Source organism: Mesocricetus auratus, unplaced genomic scaffold (assembly GCF_017639785.1).
Source record: "Mesocricetus auratus isolate SY011 unplaced genomic scaffold, BCM_Maur_2.0 Super-Scaffold_100006, whole genome shotgun sequence".
NCBI classification, from domain to species: Eukaryota; Metazoa; Chordata; class Mammalia; order Rodentia; family Cricetidae; genus Mesocricetus; species Mesocricetus auratus.
The window spans coordinates 10,850,521-10,873,224 of NW_024429190.1; the positions used below are offsets into that span (position 1 = coordinate 10,850,521).

At 47.5% G+C, this 22,704-nt stretch overlaps 1 protein-coding gene and 1 pseudogene across 3 annotated transcripts in view; both read left to right on the forward strand.

Moving 5' to 3' along the window:
- Kremen1 (kringle containing transmembrane protein 1) overlaps window positions 1–22,704 on the forward strand; it is a 73,068-nt gene that overhangs the window by 38,554 nt on the left and 11,810 nt on the right. For all 3 annotated transcript variants that reach the window (XM_040746764.1, XM_040746763.1, XM_040746765.1), the window contains exons 4-5: window positions 9,564–9,688; window positions 16,275–16,428. In XM_040746764.1, the coding sequence (XP_040602698.1) occupies window positions 9,564–9,688; window positions 16,275–16,428 (279 nt within the window). The remainder of the gene's footprint in view (window positions 1–9,563; window positions 9,689–16,274; window positions 16,429–22,704) is intronic.
- Window positions 11,143–12,278, forward strand: LOC101822453 (annotated as a pseudogene).

Genomic DNA, 22,704 nt, shown 5'->3' on the forward strand with positions numbered 1-22,704 from the left:
TATTTATTTGTATGTTATGTGCATTGGTGTTTTGCATGCATGTATGTCTGTGTGAAGATACCAGATCCCATGGAACTGGAGTTACAGACAGTTGTGAGCTGCCATGTGGGTGCTGGGAATAGAACCCACGTCCTCTGGAAGAGCAACCGGTGCTCTTAACCTCTGAGCCATCTCTCCAGCCCTGTCACTGTCATTTACCTCTTACTGTTTCTTTCTCAGGCCTGTGCACTTATTGTTCTTCTGCCTGGCAGCTACAGATATTGTGGTGGCCACGTGCTACCCTCAAGTAGGGGGAGCCTAGAAACAGATGGACCGGGAGCCTGATGCAGTGGTCTAAGTCACAGCTTTTGTAAAAATTGTATTTGCTAGATGTGTTCCTGCATGTGTGGGTATGTATTCATCCTATAGCACACGTGTGGAGTTCAGAGGACAGTCAGTGAGAGTCAGTTCTCTTCTGCCATCATGTGGGTTTTGGAGATTGAACTCACGTAGTCAGGCCTGGAAGCAAGCACTTTACCTGCTAACCGCCTCACCACCTCAAAGTCATAGCTTTTTAAATTGTGGATCACAACTCCAAATGGGGTCATATAACTGAATGTCGGGGCTGTGAAAGATTTGGCACAGTAAAAGGTGTCTGAATGTGCAGTGGCTACAACGAATTCAGAGTGAAACCTGTCATGAGTCTGCAGCCTCCTTCTGAACACACATGTACACTTTACACACACCTCAGACTGCTACAACTAATGCTGCCTAAAACAACCCAGCCGATTGGAGACAAGTGTGTGTTAGGACCTGCAGTGCTGTTACTATCCATGCAAAGTTCTGCAGCAGTGCTCCGCAGCCTTCCCAGTCCTGCAGTGCTCCCCAGCTTCCCAGTCCTGCAGTGCTCCCCAGCTTCCCAGTCCTGCAGTGCTCCGCAGCCTTCCCAGTCCTGCAGTGCTCCGCAGCCTTCCCAGTCCTGCAGTGCTCCGCAGCCTTCCCAGTCCTGCAGTGCTCCGCAGCCTTCCCAGTCCTGCAGTGCTCCCCAGCTTCCCAGTCCTGCAGTGCTCCGCAGCCTTCCCAGTCCTGCAGTGCTCCGCAGCCTTCCCAGTCCTGCAGTGCTCCGCAGCCTTCCCAGTCCTGCAGTGCTCCCCAGCTTCCCAGTCCTGCTGTGCTCCCCGGTTTCCCAGTCCTGCAGTGCTCCCCAGCTTCCCAGTCCTGCAGTGCTCCCCAGCTTCCCAGTCCTGCAGTGCTCCCCAGTTTCCCAGTCCTGCAGTGCTCCCCAGTTTCCCAGTCCTGCAGTGCTCCCCAGTTTCCCAGTGCTCCCCGGTTTCCCAGTCCTGCAGTGCTCCCCAGCTTCCCAGTCCTACAGTGCTCCCCAGCTTCCCTGTCCTGCAGTGCTCCCCCATCTCCCTGTCCTGCAGTGCTCCCCCGTTTCCCTGTCCTGCAGTGCTCCCCAGCTTCCCAGTGCCCCAGTGCTCCCCAGTTTCCCAGTCCTGCAGTGGTCCCCTTCTAGAGGACCTGGGTTCAATCCCAGCACCCACATTGCAGCTCACACTGCCTGTAACTCCAGTTCCAGGGGATCCAACACACTCATATATACATGTAGGCAAAATACCAATTGACGTGCATCAAATAAAAATAAATAAATCATTTTTTAAAATTGCTGCTTGAGTTGCTGATGTGAGTTTCATTTTAAAACAATCAATTATGATGCTAGAGAGATAGCTCAGTCCATAAAGTATTTATCATGCAAACACAGGACCCTGAGTCTGATACCCAGAACCCATGTAAATGGCAATCGTGGTGGCATGTGATTGTGATCCCAGCAGAGGCAGATCCCTGGGATTCACTGGCTAGCCAGACTGCCTAATTGACAAGTCCCAGGCCAGGAATGTCAAAGCCTGCCTTCTGGCTTCACACACACACACACACACACACACACACACACACACACACACACACACACACACACACACACAGAGTTCAATGAATTTTTCCCCCTTCCCCTGCCTTTCAATGAATTTTGGTTTGGAATTAGAACAGAATTTCCAGCATTGTTTTTCTTTGCTTTGCTTTCCTTTCCTTGTCTTTCATTTTTTCGAGACAGGGTTTCTCTGTGTAACAATCCGAGCTGTCCTGGAACTCGCTCTGTAGACCAGGCTGACCTCAAACTCACAGAGATCCACCTGCCTCTGCTTTCCGAGTGCTGGGATTAAAGGCCTGTGCCACCAACGCCCGGCTCCAGTAATTCTTAAAATAGCCCTCACCACACTTTTGCCACTTTGTATTATTACATGAAGCAGTGTTCTCAGCATCGATTATAAAACCAAGGTGTAATCAATTCTAACAAACTGAAAATCCCATGTCCTGCAGCATCAAGTATTCAGTCAAAATTTAATTGTTATGGAAAAATAAATAAGTGCATCCGTTTCATTTATAGGTAAATTTTCTTTGGTCTTTAATTGATGGTAAAAGTGTATGTACACCAACAAATAGTTTTGAAGTAAATCTTTGGTTAATTGCTAGTAAGCCTTTTGTCTTTGCCTATCTTGCATGTGTGTGCAGGTGCACCTGTGTGCAAACACCTTTGACCCGAGCAGGTGTCTGTGCAAACATACGAAGCCAGAAGACGACTTCAGGTGTCAAGTTTGGTTTCTGAGACAAGCTATCTCGCTGACCCTGCAGTGTGATAATTAGACTGAGGAGCCTAAGGAATCCTGTCCATACCTCCCCAGCCTTCCGTGTGCATGGATATTTTATGTGCGGTCTAGGGATCAAACTCAGGTCCTTGTAGTTACTCGGCAAACACTTTACTGACTGGGCCATCTCCCTGGGTCCCCATTTTGTAAACCTTTATGCCCTGGGTCATATGAAAGCTTTTCTTGGGGGTATGGAAAGGGTTATGAGAAGAAAGGGTTTAAGAGGCTGTGGTCGAAGAAAGAGAAGAACTGTAGAGTGGCAGCAGAGTGTCGTGGTGGGTGTAGAGTCGTAAGACAGGCTTGGGTGGGGCAGGGACATTACCTTAAACAACCAAGGTTCAGGTGGGTTAGAACAGTGCCAGAGGCAGCCTGGCTCCTGGTGATGCCCTTTTCGGTGCATGTCAAGACCTCGCTGCAACATTCAAACACAGCTGCCGGGGTTTGCTCACCAAACTTTTGTGAATAAAGCTTTATAGGTTCCAGCTGTGTTCATGGCGCCTATAGCCTTGCATTTATGACTGTGCCTTGGGCTGTGTGTAGACTAATACATAATAACATGCTTACTTGAGCATAATGGAATAAACAAGACAAAAATCAGAGTAAATGATGAAGATGATCATGGCCAAGTAGTTCTTAGTAAGACTCACTAAGTGCATGCTCAGGTCTCCATATGGAAGTCTTCTTTAACAAGCTCAGCTTGGATCATACACCCTGCAGCTACAGCTGCTGGGCTCTGCAGTTGTTTAAGCCCTAAACCTCAGACATTCTCAGGCCTGGCCTCCACTGGAGATCGGAGTGCTCCTGACCCAGCTCCTGTTTACCCCTGCTACTGTAGAGATTTGGTTTATTTCTGAAAGATTTGTTTTGTTTGTTTGCTTTTTTTGTTTTTCTGTTTTTCGAGACAGGGTTTCTCTGTGTAGTCCTGGAACTCACTCTGTAGATCAGGCTGGCCTCGAACTCACAGAGATCCTCCTGCCTCTGCCCCCGAGTGCTGGGATTAAAGGCGTGCGCCACCACCACCTGACCTGAAAGATTCATTTTACAGTTTGTACAGGAGCCACAATGGTTACATTTGAGCCATGTGTGAGCAAGAGAACGGAAGGGCGACTGTGACTTAAAGGGAAAGCGTGAGGACTGTTGTAGCCAAGGTACGTTTGCAGACTTAAAATAGGCCAGTCTAAGAAGTTTAAAATAAACCATCTGTCTAAGAAGTTTCCTATGTGTGTACATCATACACATGCATATGTTTTTATGTGTATCTGTACGAGCATATAGGATCCTCTGGAACTGTAGTTATAGACAGTTGAGAGCTACCATGTGGGTTCTGGGAATTGAACTCAGGTCATTTGGAAAAGCCGGTGCTCTTAACCACTGAGCTCTCTCTCCAGCCCCTATGCATATGTTTTATGTGCTCAAAAAAGACTGATGTGCAGTAACCTGGGCTGTGCGGTTTCCAGTCTTAGAACAGGAAAATAGAGTCCCAGACTCACTGGCCTGGTTTGGGGTTTTAGAACTGGATCTAGAAGCAAACTGTAGGGTATTTAGAAAGGGGCTTCAACTAATAATCCTGAGCTAATGACATGGATTGAAAATTAAGTTCCTAAGAGACTTTTGTGTCCCTAGCTTGTTAGGAATTAACCGCAAAGAACTTACTTGGTATGTATCGTCTATTAATGATCTATTACTTTGGAACAGATTACCCCCAAATTTAGTGGCTTCTCGTGCACATTAATTGTCACACATTCTGTGAGTTAGAAATCCAGTCTCACTCAGTCTTGTGCTTTGAAGTCTTACAAAGCTGCAGCCAAACAATTGCCAGGGCTGGAGCGTCTCATCTGAGCACAGGAAGGGGAAAGAGCCACTGTCCGGCTCACACGGCCCTGATAAGATGCCGTCTTATGACACAGCCCTGATAAGACGCCGTCTTCTGTGTGTGGCTGGCTGGAGCCCAGCACAACCTCAGGGCTTTGCTTTGCCACAGGCCTTTGCTGCAGCCTATTTGTCGTCTTGTGATCCTGCCAAGGCTACATATTGAAACCTTGTCTCAAAAAGTGTAAAGGCGAGGGCGGCTTACACAGGGCATGAACTTTAGGGACAGGGATCTATTTTAGATAGTATATACTTTTTTATTTGGTGCACATGGGTGTTGGGAGAGACAGGGTCTCACTATGTTATCCCTAGCTGGTCTGGAATTCAATATGTAGGCCAGGGTAGCCTTGAACTCAGAGATGCTTCTGTCTTCTGAATGCCTGGATTAAACTGCTAAAATGCCCTGCAGTACTATAATGTTTTAAAACATAATTGCTCGGGCCCAAGTGACTTTATGAACATAGTAGGCTGGGAGTCTGGTGTCTTCAGTGTGCCATGTTGTGCAACCCCTCTTCCTGGCTTGTTGATGGCTGTGTTTTTGATGAGTACTCACATGGCAGAGAAAGAATGGGCTCTTGTCTCTTCTTCTTATCCCATTGTGGGAGCTCACTCTTCCTGACTTCATCTAATTACCTCCCGGAGGCCTCACTCCAAGTCCATTCACACTGTTTATTCAGACCAGCATTAGAATTGAGGGATAAAAGGAATCTTTTTTTTTTTTTTTTTTTTTTTTTTGGTTTTACGAGACAGGGTTTCTCTGTATTGTTTTGGAAGCTGTTGGTCCAGCCTGGCCTCGAACTCACAGAGATCCGCCTGCCTCTGCCTCCCGAGTGCTGGGATTAAAGGTGTGCGCCAGCACCGCCCGGCGAAGGAAACCAATCTTTCCCCTATATACCCACAGACTTGACTCTGACACCAGATGGATGAGTTTTCCCAGCAGCTTGTCCCCATGCCAGCAGGATGGCTTACAATTCTGTCATGCCTCTGAACACCCAGCGTCAGTGCCCTGCTGGGCCACACCCTGCTTCAGATGCTAGTCAAGTTGTGAGTCTCTAGGCTTGTCTACAAAGCAAAGGGTTCTAAGACTTCCCCCACAGGTTTGGTAATCTGCTGTAATAGCTCTCAGAACTTGAGGAACACGTTCTCTGGTGTGTCTGAAAGGATGAGATAAGTTGAGGATGTGCCTTGGTTAAGGTCCAAAAGGTTCTGAGCCCCTGTCCCTGTGGAGTGTGCCATTTCTCAGCATGGCTACGTTAGTAACCCAGAAACACCCTGGACGCCATCTCCAGTGGTTTTTCAGAGGCCTCACTAGGTAGGCACAATCAAGTGTTGACTCCATTTCTACCCTTTCTGTTTCCTGGAGGATGGGGAGGGACACTGAAAGTTCCAAGTTACTAATTGTGGCTTGGTCTGTCTGGGGTTCGGCCCCCACCATGAGGGTAACCAGGAGCCCACCATGAGGTGCCTCATTAGAAAGAGTCACCAGTGTCTTGAGGGTTAGAGAAGTGGCAGGAAGTGGGTAGAAACCAAGTGTATTTCTTATTACACCACAGTGGTGTACGTATTCAGTCCATAGCAGATCCCCAAGGCTGTGGGGAAGCCAGCTACCATGGTTGGTACCCATATTTATGTTCCTCTTGCCTCACTAGGCCAAACAATCTAGCTTGTGGCTGTAAAACACTAATGTGTTCCTGTGGTAGGCTGAATAATGACCCCCAAAGATAGGAGTTTATAATCCTAACCCTATGAGAATGTGACCTTACATGGCATGAGACTTTGCGAGTGTGGCTGAAGACTTGGGGAGAAGAGATTATCCTGGATTACCCATGTGGGTCCAGCTCATTTACAGGAAGATGTGAGTCAGAGGGCCTGCGACGGGACGGAGGAAGCGGGGAGGGGAGAGGTGGTGAGGAGCCAGCAGCCACGTGGCCATAACTGAAGAGTGTGGGATGCTTCTTAGAATTCTTCGAGTGTGGCTCAACTTTGCTGACACCTTCATTTGGGCTCTTAAAATCTCTTGGTTCTTCTGGCCCTCAGAGAATGAAAGGTAATAAGTACAGTTGAGACGGCAGGTCTGTGGTCGTTTGTCCTGAAGCAATGGGAAAGCACACTGTTCACCAGAAGACTTGGGGAGGCCCTTTCACTGTCTTAAAGAATGTGGGGGTTTCTGAGGATTTGTTTTGCCCTCTTGTGACCGAAACATTTTGTTTGTCCTGTTTTATTTTTGTACAGTGCTGTTTGCTTCATAAAGACATTGCAATTCAAGTGCTTTCGTATACTGACTCAAGCTCATCGTGTACTTTGGCCATGCTCACCCCCGTCATGCAGCCATTGCCTCCTGTGTCTAAATCCCACAGATCTGCTTCCTTCTCGCCAGTGGTGCCACTTGACATCATCCGCGTGTATATAAGCAGCTGTGGAGATTGCTTAGTCATAGAACCTGAGTTTGATCTCCCAGAACCCAAGTTAAAAAAAAATGTAAAGGCCAGGCATGGGGGCTGGAGAGATGGCAGTTAAGATCACTTGCTACCCTTGCAGAGGACCCAGATGTGATTCCCAGCACCCATATCTGGGGGCTCACAATCACTTATTGGAAAACCCCCTGGCCTCTGCGGTATATGTGATGCACGTAAACCCACACATACATACACTTAAAAATAAAAACAAATATTTTCTAAAAAGCTATTCACAGTGAGCCATGCATGTGTCCCCAGTGCTGGCAAGGCAGACAGGTGACCCCTGCCACTCACCGGCTCCAGCCTGGCCTGCTTGGTGAGTTCCAGACTGCTGAGAGGCCCCTGAGAACAACACCCAAGGTGATCCCCTGGCCTACACACACCCACATGCTACAATATTATTATTATTATTATTTCTTTGGGAATTTCATACATGTTTAAACCATATTTACTCTTCCTCCAGCAACTCCTATATTCACCCCCTTCCTCCCTACCCAGTTTTGGTTTCTGTCTTTTGTTTTTCTTCCCATCAAGTCCAAATCATGCTGCCCATATATTCATGGATGTGTGGTCTTCCACTGGAGTGTGTTCAAACTCCAGGGGCAGCACTGTTATAGAAAACTGGCCTCCCTCCCCCAGTAGCTGTCAGTTGCCAATAACTCCTCAGGTAGGAGTGGGACCTCACGCCTATCTCCCTTCTCCATGCTGCTATTTGGTCTGACTTGAGTTTGCACAGGGCTTGTGCATGCTGTCACAACTAGTGTGAATTCATATGTGAAAACCGAATGCTTTTGTTTGTGTTGAGTGCGGGTTTAACTTTTCACTGTGGAGCCCTGGCTGTCCTTGAACTCACTATTTAAACCAGGCTGGCCTTGAATTCACAGAGATCTATCTGCCTCTGTCTTCTGAATACTGGAATTAAAGGTATGTACCACCATGCCTAGTTACAATTTTTTTCCTTTATAACTGAGTAAAATTCCATTGTCTCTGTATCACATTGTTTTTAATTCATTCATTTCTTGGTGGACATAGAGATTGATTCCACAGTAAACATGGATATACATCTCTCTGTACTATGTTAACTTAGGTTCCTTTGGGGAGTTTGGGGTTGTTTGGTTTGAAAGATGTATTTTTTTTTATTTTATGTGTCTCTGTGTGCCTGCATGTATGTATGTACACCATGTGCGTGTTTGGCTTGCATGTATGTATGTACACCATGTGCTTGCCTGATACCTGCAGAGGCCAGAAGAGGGAGTCTGGATTCCTGGAACTGGACTTACAGATTGTCTTGAGCTACCATTGTGAGTGCTGGGAATCCAACCTGAGTACTCTTAATCATAGAGCCATCTCTCCAGCCCCTTTGTTTTTTGATTATTTGTTTGTTTACCTTTAAAGCAAAGTCTAAATGCAGTGTGTAGCCCAGATTGCCCTCAAATTTACCATCCCCACTTTAACCTCAAACACTGGGGGTGGTGTACCTGTGCTTACCACCCATGCTCCTCCAGTAATTTTGGAGCAGTTTAGATCTGATTGGGGGGAGCAGGGGGAGGAGGCACATGCCACAGCTCACATGTGAAGGCCAAAAAACAACTTTTGGGAGTTGGTTTTCTCTGCCATGTGGGTTCCAGAGATCAAACTGAGGTCATCAAAAAAGTGGTTTTACCCATGAGACATCTTTCTAGACAAAGTCTCTGTTTTGTTATGTTTTTACGGAGTCTAGGTGTTTTACGTCTTTTGTACATTAACCTGTGAATCCATGGGGAGCATCCCCAGCAGCCCAGGCTCTTTCCCCTTGGTTCCCACAAAGCCTGCTCCTCTGGGGAGCAGGCTGATGCTTCAGTTGGACACAGATGCCCTTCTCCAGGCTTCCTTTTTTTTCTGATCATTTTCCTTCACCAGTTTCAGGAAGCTGGCTCAGCTCTTGGTGCTTAACATGTTCAATGTGCACATTACTTCTCTCGGCAAGACTTACCCTACACTTGTTTGTTCACTACGATACCCATGGCCTGATGAGTGATGGACACTTCCAGTTTTACTGTAGAAACACTTTCGGTCATTGTTTCTTTGAACAGTGCCCATTCCCTTGATGTCTACAATATTTCCCTTCTTGTAGAATTGCATGTATGTAGTCAAAGGAACACCTCCATGTGTCCTAACAGCCTAAGCGTACGGCAGCCTCCTCTGCCCTTTCCTTCTATGTCTGTCACTTTGGTGCTTTACTGGGACGTGGCTGCCATGTCCCAGAAGCAAAGCCACCTGCGCTATCTTAAGATACCCTCCTAGTCTCTTCAGCGCCAAATTCTGACGACACGGATAGAGTAAAGTGAACGTCTTCAGCTTGCTGAACGGGACCTGCATGTCATACTCTCTTGCAGCTGGTGTAGCATTTGGCAGAGAACAGCACCAGAGGGTCCGTTTAGAGCTCGTTGTCATTTGCTTGGGTTGTACCTCAGGGCTGTAAACACTGTGGGGCAAGCACACCTGGCACAGACAGAATTTCCTTCCTAGCGGTTCCCAGCCAGATGTTGTGAAATTCTTTTGTTTTGTTTGTCTCTAGTGCCTGGAAACCTTGGCTGCTACAAGGATCATGGAAACCCACCTCCTCTCACTGGCACCAGTAAAACGTCCAACAAGCTCACCATACAAACCTGTATCAGCTTTTGTCGGAGTCAGAGGTTCAAGGTACCAGCTCTACAGTGTATAATTACAGAAAAGACAAATTAGAACAACCCACCTGTCAAGTCCCACAGGGAGAGTGGGCTCAGGAGTCAGGAGTACAAGACAGCACTCGGTTTAAAGATGGGGAGCGGGTAGTAGCCCCTGCTTGGCCTCTGACTGAGTTGTGATCTGTTATGAGCAAGGATGTTAATGACTCCACAGAGACTCAAGCCAAGGCAAACTGCCAGGCCTACCTCCTCTCCAAATGTTCACTTTTCTCCCCCTTCCTTATCTGAAATTTACTTCCCAATCACTAAAGTTCAGCGGTGCTGGTTTTTGTTAAATTAGACAGAAAAAGATCCCTCCCTCTCTCTTTTTATTTTCTCTCTCTTCTTCCTTAACCAGTTTGGTCTAAAAGCCACTAAGTAGGCCCAAGAAAGAAAGGGTACCCTGCCTGGTCAAGCTCAAATGGGGTAGGTGAATAATAAAGGCAGTTGAACCCCCATGACCATACGTGCAGTTGGTTGCTTGTGTAGATCTGGAGCATATAATGACTGTATCAAAACTAGTGTATTCCAGCTGCTGGAGAAGGGCTGTGTAAATGTGGAAGCTGGAGAAAACTGAAATGAAGCCCAGAGGTCGTGTTACAAGGGACTGGATAGTGTAAGCTCGTGGCTTTGACTCTAGAGGGTAGATAATGATGTCATTGTGCAACGACTGTGCATGTACACACGCATACACTTCATCACTGTCCAGCAGGAGCCTTGCTACACACTGATAATGAGGAGTACAGCCAGCACTCAGCTCTCCACCAGAAAGAAGCTCTGTGGGGAAATGACCCATGTTGTGTTGGTTCTGTGAAAGCACAAGATGTGTTCGGAACACGTCATGTAGGGCAGAAACATTAATACAGATTTATCAAAAGGACAGAGCCACCTTGAAGGGGGTCCCACAGCCTAACCCTGACCTGCTATAAGCAGTAATAGATGCACCTTATTGACTAAAATAAGAGCACACCACTTCACAGTGATGACCAAATGAGAAGATAAACATTCCTGGTTAGTGAATGCAAACTAGAAAGTATAGAAGAAATAATGCAATGATTACTATATGACAACTGTCATAGTAATGATTGATAGGAAATGACCATCAAGGTCTACAAATATCCCAAATCCTCACTTACTATTTGGGTGAAAATATATATACTCTTAAGAATCTCCCACAATAGGTGGGCATGATGACACACACACCTTTGATCCCAGCACCTAGGAGGCAGTCACACTGATCTCTGTGAGTTCCAGGCCAGCTTGAGCTACATAGCAAGTTATAGGCCTACCACAGCTACATTTGAGACCCTGTCTCAAAATATAACAAATAAATGTGGGGGGGGAGAAAGGGGGGAAGGGGGAGGAGGAGACGACAGAGTATCATGTAGTCCAGGCTGACCTTGAATTCCTGGTCCTCCATGCCTTCCCCTCTCAAGTGGTGGGATTACAGGTATGCACCATAGTGCCTGGCTGTAATTAAAATTATTTAAAAAATATCTACAGCTAGTGCAGCTTCGGAGGTCCGGTGGATCTGTGTCTTGCTTCAACAGTGTTTGGACGGAACAGACCGGGGACCCCCTTAGCTTCCAGCCGCTTCTCAGCTTCTCAGCCTCTCTCAGCCTTTGGGACCATCTCCTCGCCGCCCTGGGCTCCTAAGACCGGTCAGCACCGTCTCTTTGCGGTTAGCTCCACACAGCGGATCAGCTATGGCTTCCCAGATCCGTCAGAATTACCCCACCGAAGTGGAAGCTGCCATGAACAGCCTGGTCAACCTGCACCTGCGTGCTTCCTACACCTACCTCTCTCTGGGCTATTTTGATCGGGGTGACATGGCTCTGGAGGGTGTAGGCCACTTCCTCTGAGGATTGGCCGAGGAGAAGCACGAGGGTGCCGAGCGGCTCCTCAAGTTTCAGAACGACCTCGGGGGCTGCGCAGTCTTCCAGGATGTGCAGAAACCATCTCAAGATGAGTGGAGTAAAACCCTGGAAGCCATGGAAGCTGCCTTGGCCCTGGAGAAGAACCTGTACCAGGCCTCTTGGATCTTCACCCCTGGGTTCTGGTCGCATAGATCCTCATCTCTGTGACTTCCTGGATGAGGAGGTGAAGCTCCTCAAGAAGATGGGCTGACCAACATCCGTAGGCTGGCCAGCCCCCAGCCAGCGCAGACTGGCACGGCCCAGCTGGCTCTGGGCAAGTATCTCTTTGAGCCGCTCACTCTCAAGCATGATTAGGAGGCCTCGCCTTCCAAGGGGCTCCCTCTGCTCTGCACCAGCCAACCTCAGGACCTTCACCCCAATCTCTCAAGCCACTAGGCAGCTTTGTAACAGTCTGGAGCCCCTCCCAGGTCTTGGACCAAGTAAAAATACAGCTTTTTGAAACAGAAAAAAAAAATCTACAGCTAGTATGTGACACAGTTATGAAGGGTTCCATGCTTCCTAACTAGTATGATGAGCAACCAGTAATACCCACTGTTACCTCATTGGTCTAGAGGGTCGTGCCAAAAAAACGGCTTTTTAAAGCCAGGCAATGGTGGCACACACCTTTAATCCCAGCACTCAAGAGGCAGAGGCAGGCGGATCTCTGTGAGTTCGAGGCCAGCCTGGTCTACAGAGTGAGCTCAAAGACAGTCAGGAGTGTTACACAGAGAAACTCTGTCTCAAAAAAGAAAAGAGTTTTTTTAAAAAAAGGAATAAGGGTTGGGGAGTTGGCTCATTGGTTAAGAGCACTAGCAGGTTCAATTCCCAGCACCGACATGGCAGCTCACGAGAGATTTTCAAGCAGGAGTACCTCTGTTTCCAGCTCTCAGCCAGGCAAGCTGAGGAGCCCCTTCCTGCAGAAGCAGCTGACTCAACCAGAAGTCTCCTCTGGCAGAGAGCCAACTCCCGCTGTCTCAAGACCAGGAGCAGCTGCATGTGAGGAGGAGCCAGCGCCTAGCACTGTGTCTTCAGCCCAGACAGAAGAGGAACCCACATATGAAGAACCCCTAGAGCAGGACACCCTCTTCGAGGACCCTCCACTGGTGCAGCAGCAAGGGGCTGGCTCTGTACACATTGACAACTACACGCAGGGCCAGGGCCTCAGTGGGCAAGGGCTGTGCGCCCAGGCACCTGACGACACAGAGATCTCCTTTGACCCTGAGAACCTAATCACGGGCATCGAGGTGATTGATGAAGGCTGGTGGCGTGGCTATGGGCCTGATGGCCACTTTGGCATGTTTCCTGACAACTACGTGGAGCTCATAGAGTGAGGCCGAGACTCTCCCTTCTCCACTGGAGTGGCTTCCTTGTTCCGAAAAGAGGCCTAAGAGTTCATTTTTGGCACTCTTCCAGGAATGTAATTTCAATGAGGACAAGGCTCCCCCTGCCTTGAGTGCTGTTACCCCAGATGTAGCAGAATCCCACTGTTCCCCCAAATGCTTACCATAGCCTCCAGCACCTCCTGCCAGACTCTCACTTGACCCCAGTGGGAATGGAGTATTGAGCCAAGCTTAACCTGTGGCCAGCTCCTGGGTGACCTCTGTCCAAGGACAGCAGCCCTGGGAAGCTGAGGTCAAAGCCGGGACACCTGGGGGGCAGAGTCTGCATTTGCCTTTCTTCCTCTGTGTGGTTTCACAGGGTGGTTGCTGCATCTATTTAGAAAGGCCCTTGGGAATCATGAACTTAAGAGAATTGCTTTTAGCGAAATCTTGACCAAAGTCAGAATAGACTGTGATGGTTTTGACAGCAGGGAGGTTTTCTTACTAGGGGCTTCCCTACCTCACTCCATTTCTGTCCCCATGTCTGTGCTGCGGGAAGAAGGATGGGATGGCCAAGCTCCCATCTCTGGGAATGTGAAAAAGACATGACTGAATCGTGTGACTAACTAAAAAAACAAAAAAACAAACAAACAAAAAAAAAACACATGGCATGCTACTCTGAAGACAACACTTAGTATCAAGCTTGCCCAGGACAGGCAAGGCCAGTGCCCCAACAATGCAAAAGAAAAATGGCCAACCCTGACATGCAGATGCAAAGACAGAGGGTTTAGGATCACCAAATTGATCTTGGTAAAGGGCATTTTTGTGAGGCTTACTCACCTGACCTGTAGACTTCCATGAAGCTACTGTCACCAAGAGAGTAAATTATGAGCAATCAGAAATTTCTCACAGGAAAATCCAATCACCCATCTATTATTCTTTGTTTGGGTAAATAAAGTTTTATTAAACAGAGCCATGCCTATTCATTTACATACAGCTGTTTTCATCATGTGGCCACAAAGCTGGGTAGAGAAGGAGACTATGTGGCCCACAGAATAAAGAATATTTACTTCTGGCTTTTGTAGAAAAGTTTTTCTGAAATCTGCTATAGATCAGTGGAACCATCTAGAAACAGACCTCCACAGATGCAAACAATTGATTTTTATGAACGTCTCAAGGCAGTCCAACAGTGAAGTGCTGTCATCAAATAATTCTGAAGAAACACTGTTCTTTCTGAAGAAAAATAAATCTTTAGTTTTGCATCACAGTGTAGACAAAGAATGACATTAAACTACAGAAAAAAAGTTACAAAAAAATAGACTTTACAATTCAAAAGTGAACCTACGAATCGATGGTCAATTGTTTTCAACAAAACCACCAAGCTCCTTAGATAAGAAAGGATAGTCTTCAACAAATGGTACTGAAGCAGTGGGGTAGTCACATCCTAAGCTGTGTGGACCGTGTGTGGGTGACTTCTCAGTGCTGTGACAAGCTTACGGAGGAAGGTTTATTTAGCTCGGCTTTGAGGCATGGTGCATCAGGAGCTGAGAGCTGGCACACTGAACCGCGGTCAGGAACCAGACTGATGAGGTGCTGGTGCTCAGTTCACTTTCTCCTATTGTTAAATCTGGAGCCTCAGCCCGAGGGAGGCTACAGGCATCGTCTATCTTAATTCAAAACATGTAAAAAAGGAAAGATTACAACAGTAAAATGTCAGGCAACACGGTTTTGGAATAGGCAAAAGAAAACAAATAATTCATCCCCAAAGTGGACCCACCAGTGGCAAATGAGCAAATGAGCTTCTAAACATCATCAGTTACTAAACTAATTCGGATTAAGCCCCCATGAGATGCACAAACATCAGAGTGGCTAAAGTCAAGTGTACCTGCAGTAGCAGGTGTTGGCAAGGGTCCAGAGCAGTGAGAACTCACACGGTATAGCAGTGCAGCTTGACTCAATCGTCCCGGGAAAGGTTGGTAGTTTCTTTAAAAAAGTTAAACCCAACAATCTCACCCCTAATTATTACCCAGAACAAATGAAAGCTTACATTCCCACAAGAATCCGTACATGGAAGCTTATAGAAGCTCTGTTCATAGTAATGGAAACCTGGGCCTGGACGGATAAGGAATGATGCCACAGCCACATCGTACAGAACTGTAGTAGGTGAGGCAGTGGCGGGAAGCGTTAGCATAGGCTCCAGTGAGCACGAACTATACAGGCATGCTGTTGGTGTTTTTAAAAGCCATTTTATGTTCTCAAAATGGTGCTAGTAGGAAAACTTGAGTAATAGTTGCAGGGTCTGTGGGAGGAACTATAAAGGGAGAGCAGGGAGGCTACCAGTGTGGCACAGCTTGTTCCGTGTCAGGATTGGCTCCTGCAGGACTATGTGCTCAATTAGTGCGTTAACATAAAAAGTGAAGTGAAAATGTAAATGAGCTTTAAATGAGTTTGCTGCAAAGCAGTGTGTGGCCCGAGAGAGGGCTCAGCAGTGACAAGCACGCGCTGCTCTTGCAGAGGACCAGAGTTTGGTTCCCAGCTCCCATGTTCATCTCCTCGTAACTGCCTCTGACTCAGACATCAGGGGACCTGGCACCATCTTCTGACCTCTGTGGCACCTGCACTTGTGTACACAGACACATACAGATGGGCAGAGGGTGAACACACAGGCACACACATGAAAGAGTCAATCTTGAGGGCTGAGAGATAACTAAAACCCCAAGGCACCTGGGTTGGCTCCCAGCGTCCACACGGCAGTTCAGAACTGTCTGTAACTCCGGTCTTAGGGACCCAGTGTCCTCTTCTGGCCTCCCTTGGCACTGCACACGTGCAATGCACAGACATACACACAGGCAGAACACCCATGGGCATAAAAATAAAGGTTAAAAAGTGTAATAAAATCTTACCTGGTTTACCAGGTACATAGTAAACAGTCAATAAAATGTTTAGCTGTTTTTATCAGTATTTCATGTTTAAGGAATATTGTCCTTCTTAAAGATTTAGTTAAATATAGTGGGAATGAGAACATTAGAGAGGAATTCTCATGGACAGGAAACACATTAGTGGTGTGGAGCTACTGGCCAACTTAGAATAGACAGTAAAACTATGGAGCACTCACAGGGAAATGGTGGGCTGGGAAACTAAGGCTGATTGCCCAGGGTTTGGGGAGAAGGGGGCTGCCAGGCCCCTTGGGACCTGATGCCCCCCATAACATTCCCAACATCAAGTGATAACATTTACCCCCAGGTCCCCCAAGTTCATAGCCTTCTCATGGTGCGAAGTATATTTGGTCCAACTTAGAAGTTCTCACAGTCTTTTTCCATTGTGGCAGTTTGCTGGGATGGAGTCAGGCTACGCATGCTTCTGTGGAAACAACCCTGACTACTGGAAGCACGGAGAGGCAGCCAGCACCGAGTGCAATAGTGTCTGCTTCGGGGACCACACACAGCCCTGTGGTGGAGACGGCAGGATTATCCTCTTTGACAGTGAGTATGTTGGTGCCGCAGGCATGACTATGGACAGCAAACCTACCCACCTACCTTTCCATCTTTATTCATTCACTTCTCAGTACTTACGAGGCACTTGTCATGTGATACCAACCGTAACTCAGCCCTTGGGACTGAAGCACTGAGATCATCTATAGCTGTGAGTGCTCTGGGTAGCTTGGCTATTGTGGGCATCTGTGCTGGTCATAGACCACCACTGCCAGCAGAGTAATAGCCCACAGGAAGCAAGAAGCTAGTTTAGTTCTGTACTACTCAGTAGCTGGTGTTGGTTCAAACTTCGGGAGTCTGACCCCAAGTAGTTTATTTTAGGCATATTTCAGCACAGTACAGTTTGGTGACAATTTTCCTGGTGGTAATTAACTCAGTCCCATGTGCACAATGAAGCTTAAAATGTGACTACGTCAAAACTCTTTGTAAAGTACATGTGACATCTTCCATGTAAAGATAGGTTCTGTAGATTGACAAGCTCATGGTAAGGGTTTGGGGGAGGGTCCACTGTGCCTTGGCCACACAGAGCATAGGTCACCAGGCTTCTGAGTGGATAGCAGGTTATGCATCCCTCCCTTAGAAGGGACAACCACATGCATTTACCATTCCTGGTTCCCTTAGTGTTAATCTGTGAGCTCAGAGCCTCTGAGCCTCCCACAGGCTATCTTGGGGCTGCTTTGACCAGTGCAGAGATTCGGCTTTGAGCTTAGTACATACACTGGCGTTCCTGTAGAGCTTCTGCTCTTGCATGCTCTTGTTTTAAAACAATGCTCTTGCATGCTCTTGTTTTAAAACAATGCTCTTGCATGCTCTTGTTTTAAAACAACCCCATTTGTGTTTGTAAGAACCAGGGCTGTGTGCCTCACTGAGGTGCATCTGAGGAGATGGCCTTGCAAACGCTTCACGCCATCTTCCCAGCCCTGCCAGGGTCTTTGCCCGCACCACCACCTCTCTGTCCACCACATTTGTGAGGTGCCAGCCAGAGGTAAGGCCGGGCTGGTCAGGTGTGGATCTTGACCTCTCCAACACGGTTCTCTCATCCCTTGTCATAATCCACACTCAGTGGCCGATCTGGTGAAAGTTATGGCATCTGATTTTAACACTCTACAAAGGTGAAAGGTGGAAGAGAGACCTCAAGCTTACTGAGGACAGTATAGCCCATCTGTAGGGTCTTTGATGGCCTGGGGACCAGGCATGCACTCCTAACTAGGCAGAGAGCTCCACTTTGAACAAAACTTTCACAAGACAAAGAACTTCCATAATGAAGTATCACAAATTATAGGGCTTAAATCAATAAGAACTTATTCTCTCACAGAAGATAGATGCCCTCAGTCAAGATGTTAGCAGGCCATGCTCCTTCTCAAGGCTTCTGTGTGGCTAATTCACAGAAGAGAAGCAACTTGCGGCAGGAAAGGGTTTCTTCTGACCCATGTCATCAGAGGGGCTTCAGGGCGTTATAGCAGGAGGGAGTGATGGAGTGGCTTGGGCTCATGGCCGAACTACATGGTGGAAACTGTTCATGTGTCAGCTGAGCAGGAGAGTGCCAGAACCAGCCACTGATTTATGACCTGCAAAGGCCTGCCCCTTGGAAGAACTTACATCTTCCATCTATGTCCATTCCATAGCTTCTCAACCAAAGGAATGAGCAAAGATAGTTTAGACTCAAGTAATAACATTTACCTCAGACTCCCCAAGTTCATAGCCATCTCACGGTGCCAAATGCATTAAGTCCAACTGAGAAGTCCTCACAGTTTTTGTTTAAACCTGGGACTTTATTATTTTTTATTTTGTGTATGGGTGCTTTGGCTTCAGGTTTGCCTGTACACCACATGCATGCATTCCTGATGTCCTGAGTGGCCATGAAATTGAACTCAAGTCCACTAGCAGAGCAGCCAGTGCTCTTAACCATTGAGCCATATCTTTAACATTAACCCCCAGTCTTAACAACCCCAACTCTGTTCAGATATCTGAAGTCTCTTCTGAAACAGGAAAATTTGGAACTGGGATCCCTATAATACCAAAAGGAGTCACACACTCCCAAGGTATAGTGGCAGGAGTCAGCATCCTCATTTCCAAACAGGGGAGCAGGAGAGCAGTAAGATTGGACCACGGCAAGTCCAAAGCCAGGCAGGGTGCTATTAAATCCTAGTCTCTGCTGCTGCCGTCAAGATATGTGACATGATTCTGACAGGCGTGGGCAGCCCTGCCCACATGACCCTGCTGCCTGTACCTCACATTCTTCCTCCTTGCCTGGCTCCACTCTTTGCCTGCAGCTTTTCTCAGCAGACATCCTCTGCTCCTGGAATGTCCCCGGGACTCCACTGACATTCATATTTCCCTCTCATAATTTCACACATAGTCTGTCAGGGGCTTGCCTCAGGGAACCTGACACTGCTGCTTGCTAACAGTCTCCTGCGCCTTCCTTAAAAATGTAGGTGTAGGGCTGGGGAGATGGCTCCGTGGGGCATGGTGATGCCTGCTTGTCATCACAGCACTAGGGAGGCAGAGAGAGGCCAATCCCTGGGACTCATTGACTAGCCAGCCTAGCCAACATGGCAAGCTCCTGTCTCAAGATACAAGGTAGAAAACTCCTGAAGAACAACGCCTGAGGTGTCCTGACATGAATGTCAGTCAAACCATGACTGTAGTTCTTGTATTTGGCATACCAGCAAAACCAGTACCATATTGCAATGCTGGGCTCTGCTGACAGCCCGTGCTGTCTCCAGGCCTGCTTGGACTGTGGCTGCCCAGGCACATAAGCTGGGAAAACACTTTCTCTAGCAGGACACCTTGTCAAATCTCCTAAATGAATGCTCCATCTTACAACCCAGAGCCTTCGATGGCTCACAGCTTGCCACTTCCTTCCTGAAATGCCATCAAAGAACTTCGTTGTCTCCGTCCAAAGACACATTCCTCTCTTTGACAACTGTGGCCTCTTATTCTGTTTGCTTTGTCTGTGACTTTAAACATACTCATTTCTGGCTAAACTATTTAATTTTCATTTCTACTGTGTTTTTTTCTCTGAAGTCTCATGATAAACCTGGCTAAAAGACACCATAATAACCATGTCACATTGTACTGTCTTAACATTTCTTCTGCTAGATCGTTTTCCATTACTTTTTAAGTTAGCCTCACTCAGATTTTCAGGACCCAGAAGGACACAGACAAACTCTGTGCCAGAATGCACAGAATGGGCTGCAGTTCTCGCTGGAGCCTTGTTCTGACTCAAAGCCTCACACAAACCTCATGCTCTCGCTTCTGCTGATGCTCTGGCTTCCGAATTCCCACTGGAATTGCTTAAAGAGACTTGCTTCACTCCAGGACTTGTCCAGCTTGTACCCTCCTCCTGTAACCCAGTTCCCAAGCCTAACAGTGACATGCCAGGTGAGCTACACACGTGTTCTCTCTGGCTCATAGTTTCAGAGGACTCTGCAGAATGATTCAGTTCATGGTGGCAGGACCATGAGGGACCAACTGATCACATGGTGATAGACAAGGAGTCTTAGAAGGTATGAGAGCCAGGGACTGGTGTAATATAGAACCTTCAACTGCCCACCCCTAGTGACCTAACTAGGCCCATCCCCTAAACCTGCTGCAGCCTTCCCAGATAGTGCTGTCTCCTGGGGACAGAAGATGAAAACGCGAGCCTGCAGGGGACATTTTGGATGCAAGAGTATCACAGCCTTCTCTGGCATTCACCGGCTTACAGCTGCTCCCCTCCCTCTGTTTCCCTAACACTGCTATCTTCCCACTTTGTGTGTCTGTTTCTGTGAATGTCACAAAGGCTCCAGCCACTAAACTTAAAATGCCCTCTGACCGTTACGGCGTCATCCTAGTGTGACATGTATAAAGACCCTATAGGAACTGAATCTATCCTTAGGGGGACACAGTTCACTCATTGTATAGCATAACTGTCCAGCCCAACTGATAACTGATCTCTTGCAGGTTCTAATTTGGACATTGTCTGTATAGTGTGTTTACCTCAAACCTTACCTCAGCTGCATAGTAGGATCCTGTCTAAAAAACCTAACCAACCAAACAAACAAACAAAAAAAAAAAAGTCAATTACCTCAGTCAGTCAGTACCAGAGCCAAGATTCAAACCCAAGTTTGCCAGTTTTAATTCTTTTCAGAAGCTAGATCCCTTTTATTAACAATAATAAAGTAAATAGATCATAATAGCTGATCCAGTTTTAGCTGTGGTCAGTGGTACCCAGTGTGCCTAGCTATTCTGTCCTCTCATGACCCACGGAGGCTGTGCTTTCTGCCGGCATACTCACACACAGAGCAGGCTGGAGTGCTTAGCAGGGCCAACCCCATCCCCAGAACCACATGCTCTGTTCTTGTTGTTTCCTCTGTTTTGGAGCTTTTCTTTCGTCCCAACCACCCAGGCCCAAATAATCCCACAAAAGCTTATATTAATTATAAAAATATTTGGCCTATTGCTCAGGCTTACTACTCACTAGCTCTTACAACTTAAATTACCCCATTTCTATTCATCTACACTTTGCCTCGTGGCTTTGTGGCTTTACCTGCCCTCTGGCACGTCTTATTTCTCTGGAGGCTGGCTCGCATCTCTCTCCACTCCACCCTTCTGTCTCCCTCTGTCTCCATTGGTTCCCCACCCCCACCCCCACCCCCTGCCTTATTCTGCCTTGCTACAGGCCAAAGCAGCTTCTTTATTAACCAATGAGAAAAACGTATTCACAGCGTATGGAAGGGTCATCCCACAGCACTGTTTCATTTTGGATAATGTGTTTCACTGATGTGTCTTTATTATTCTCCCTCAGCTGCGCTTAGTGTGCAGGTAAATCACAGGAGTGCTTCTTCACTGGCACTGTTCAATATCTTGCTAGTTTTGTTTGTTTTTAATTTTTGTCTTTATTTTTAGGTGTGTGTGTGTGTGTGTGTGTGTGTGTGTGTGTGTGTGTGTACACATACATAAGCACAGTGCCAATGAAGGCAGACGAGGACTTCAGGTCCATTGGAACTAGATTTACAGGCAGTTGCGAACCATCTGACGTGGGTGCTAAGAACTCAACTTGGGTCCTTTGATGAGTGGTCTGCACTCATAACTGCTGAGTCATCTCTCCAGTCCCAACATTTGGTTCCTTTGGGTTTTTTGAGACGAGGCAGACGTCAAAATTCATGTAGTCAAGACTGGCCTTAAATGTCTAACCGTCTGCCTGTCTTCTGAGTGCTAGGCTTACAGTCTCTTAGTGCCACGCCTAGTTCATTTGACTCTTGCTGTAGTTCCCACACCTCCCATGAGCTTTCTAGTGTGTTCCAGCGTGCTGTCCTTCTTTTCACTATGAACTAACTGCTCTGTGTTCATTGTGTGGTCTCGTGTCTGACAGTTCCCCATCTGGGTCACTTGTTCCGTGAGTTGCTTTATATTGGCAGTGAACCTTCCCCATTTTGTCTTGCTTTCATGTGTGTGCTATGGTATTGTTTAATGTCGCACACTGCAGGTAGATGAAGACGCCAAGGTAAGCAGCATTTACACTTGGGCGGCCTGCTCAGTTTGGGGACTAGACTGGGTCTGTCAGTAGCTTAGCTGGTCTGGGTTGTTTTTCTGACATTCCCTTTGGTACCCTTCAGGCTCTCTCAAATCCCTGATTTGTGTTTAGTGTGGAGTAGTGGGGTTTTTAGTGTCCTGTCCAATGCTCAGTCCTGAGCAGGACCTTTTGTCCTGCCCTTGAGGGAGATAGCTTTTGTCTGTTACTTGGTGCTGTTTGTGGGAAGGTATGGGGGTTGCTGGGTCTGCCTGTCTTCAGGTTAGGACATGCTACCAGCCATCGGAGCAAGGTGACATCAGTGGTTCACTCCCTCTTCCCCTGACAGCCACACACCACTTTGGTCTTTGGTGGAACGTGGTGGAGAATCCTGTTCTCTCCCAAGGAGGCCTTAAGGCGACCAGGGGCTGAGGTCTTTTGCTATGGCTCTTCTCCCAGAAGCGTGGGTCTTTACTTTGTTACTAAGAAAGTAATTTCCTACTCCCTCCCCAGATACAAACATGCTTCACATCTGCCTCTCTCCAATGGCCCTGGGAGCAGTGGGTTAACTGCCCTCCCTCCCAGCAACTGGAGGCTTTCCTTCCTTTGAGAGGAGAGCCCAGGCAGTAGGAGGTGCTCCAGGTTGGCCCTTAGCAGCCTGTTGCCTCCTGCACACCTGGGCCACCGAGAACTCTGCCTGGCTGCTTGACACTGGCCCCTCCTGCCAACTCTAGGAGGCCTGTGCAGAAGTTTGCAAGTGAATGAAACACCAC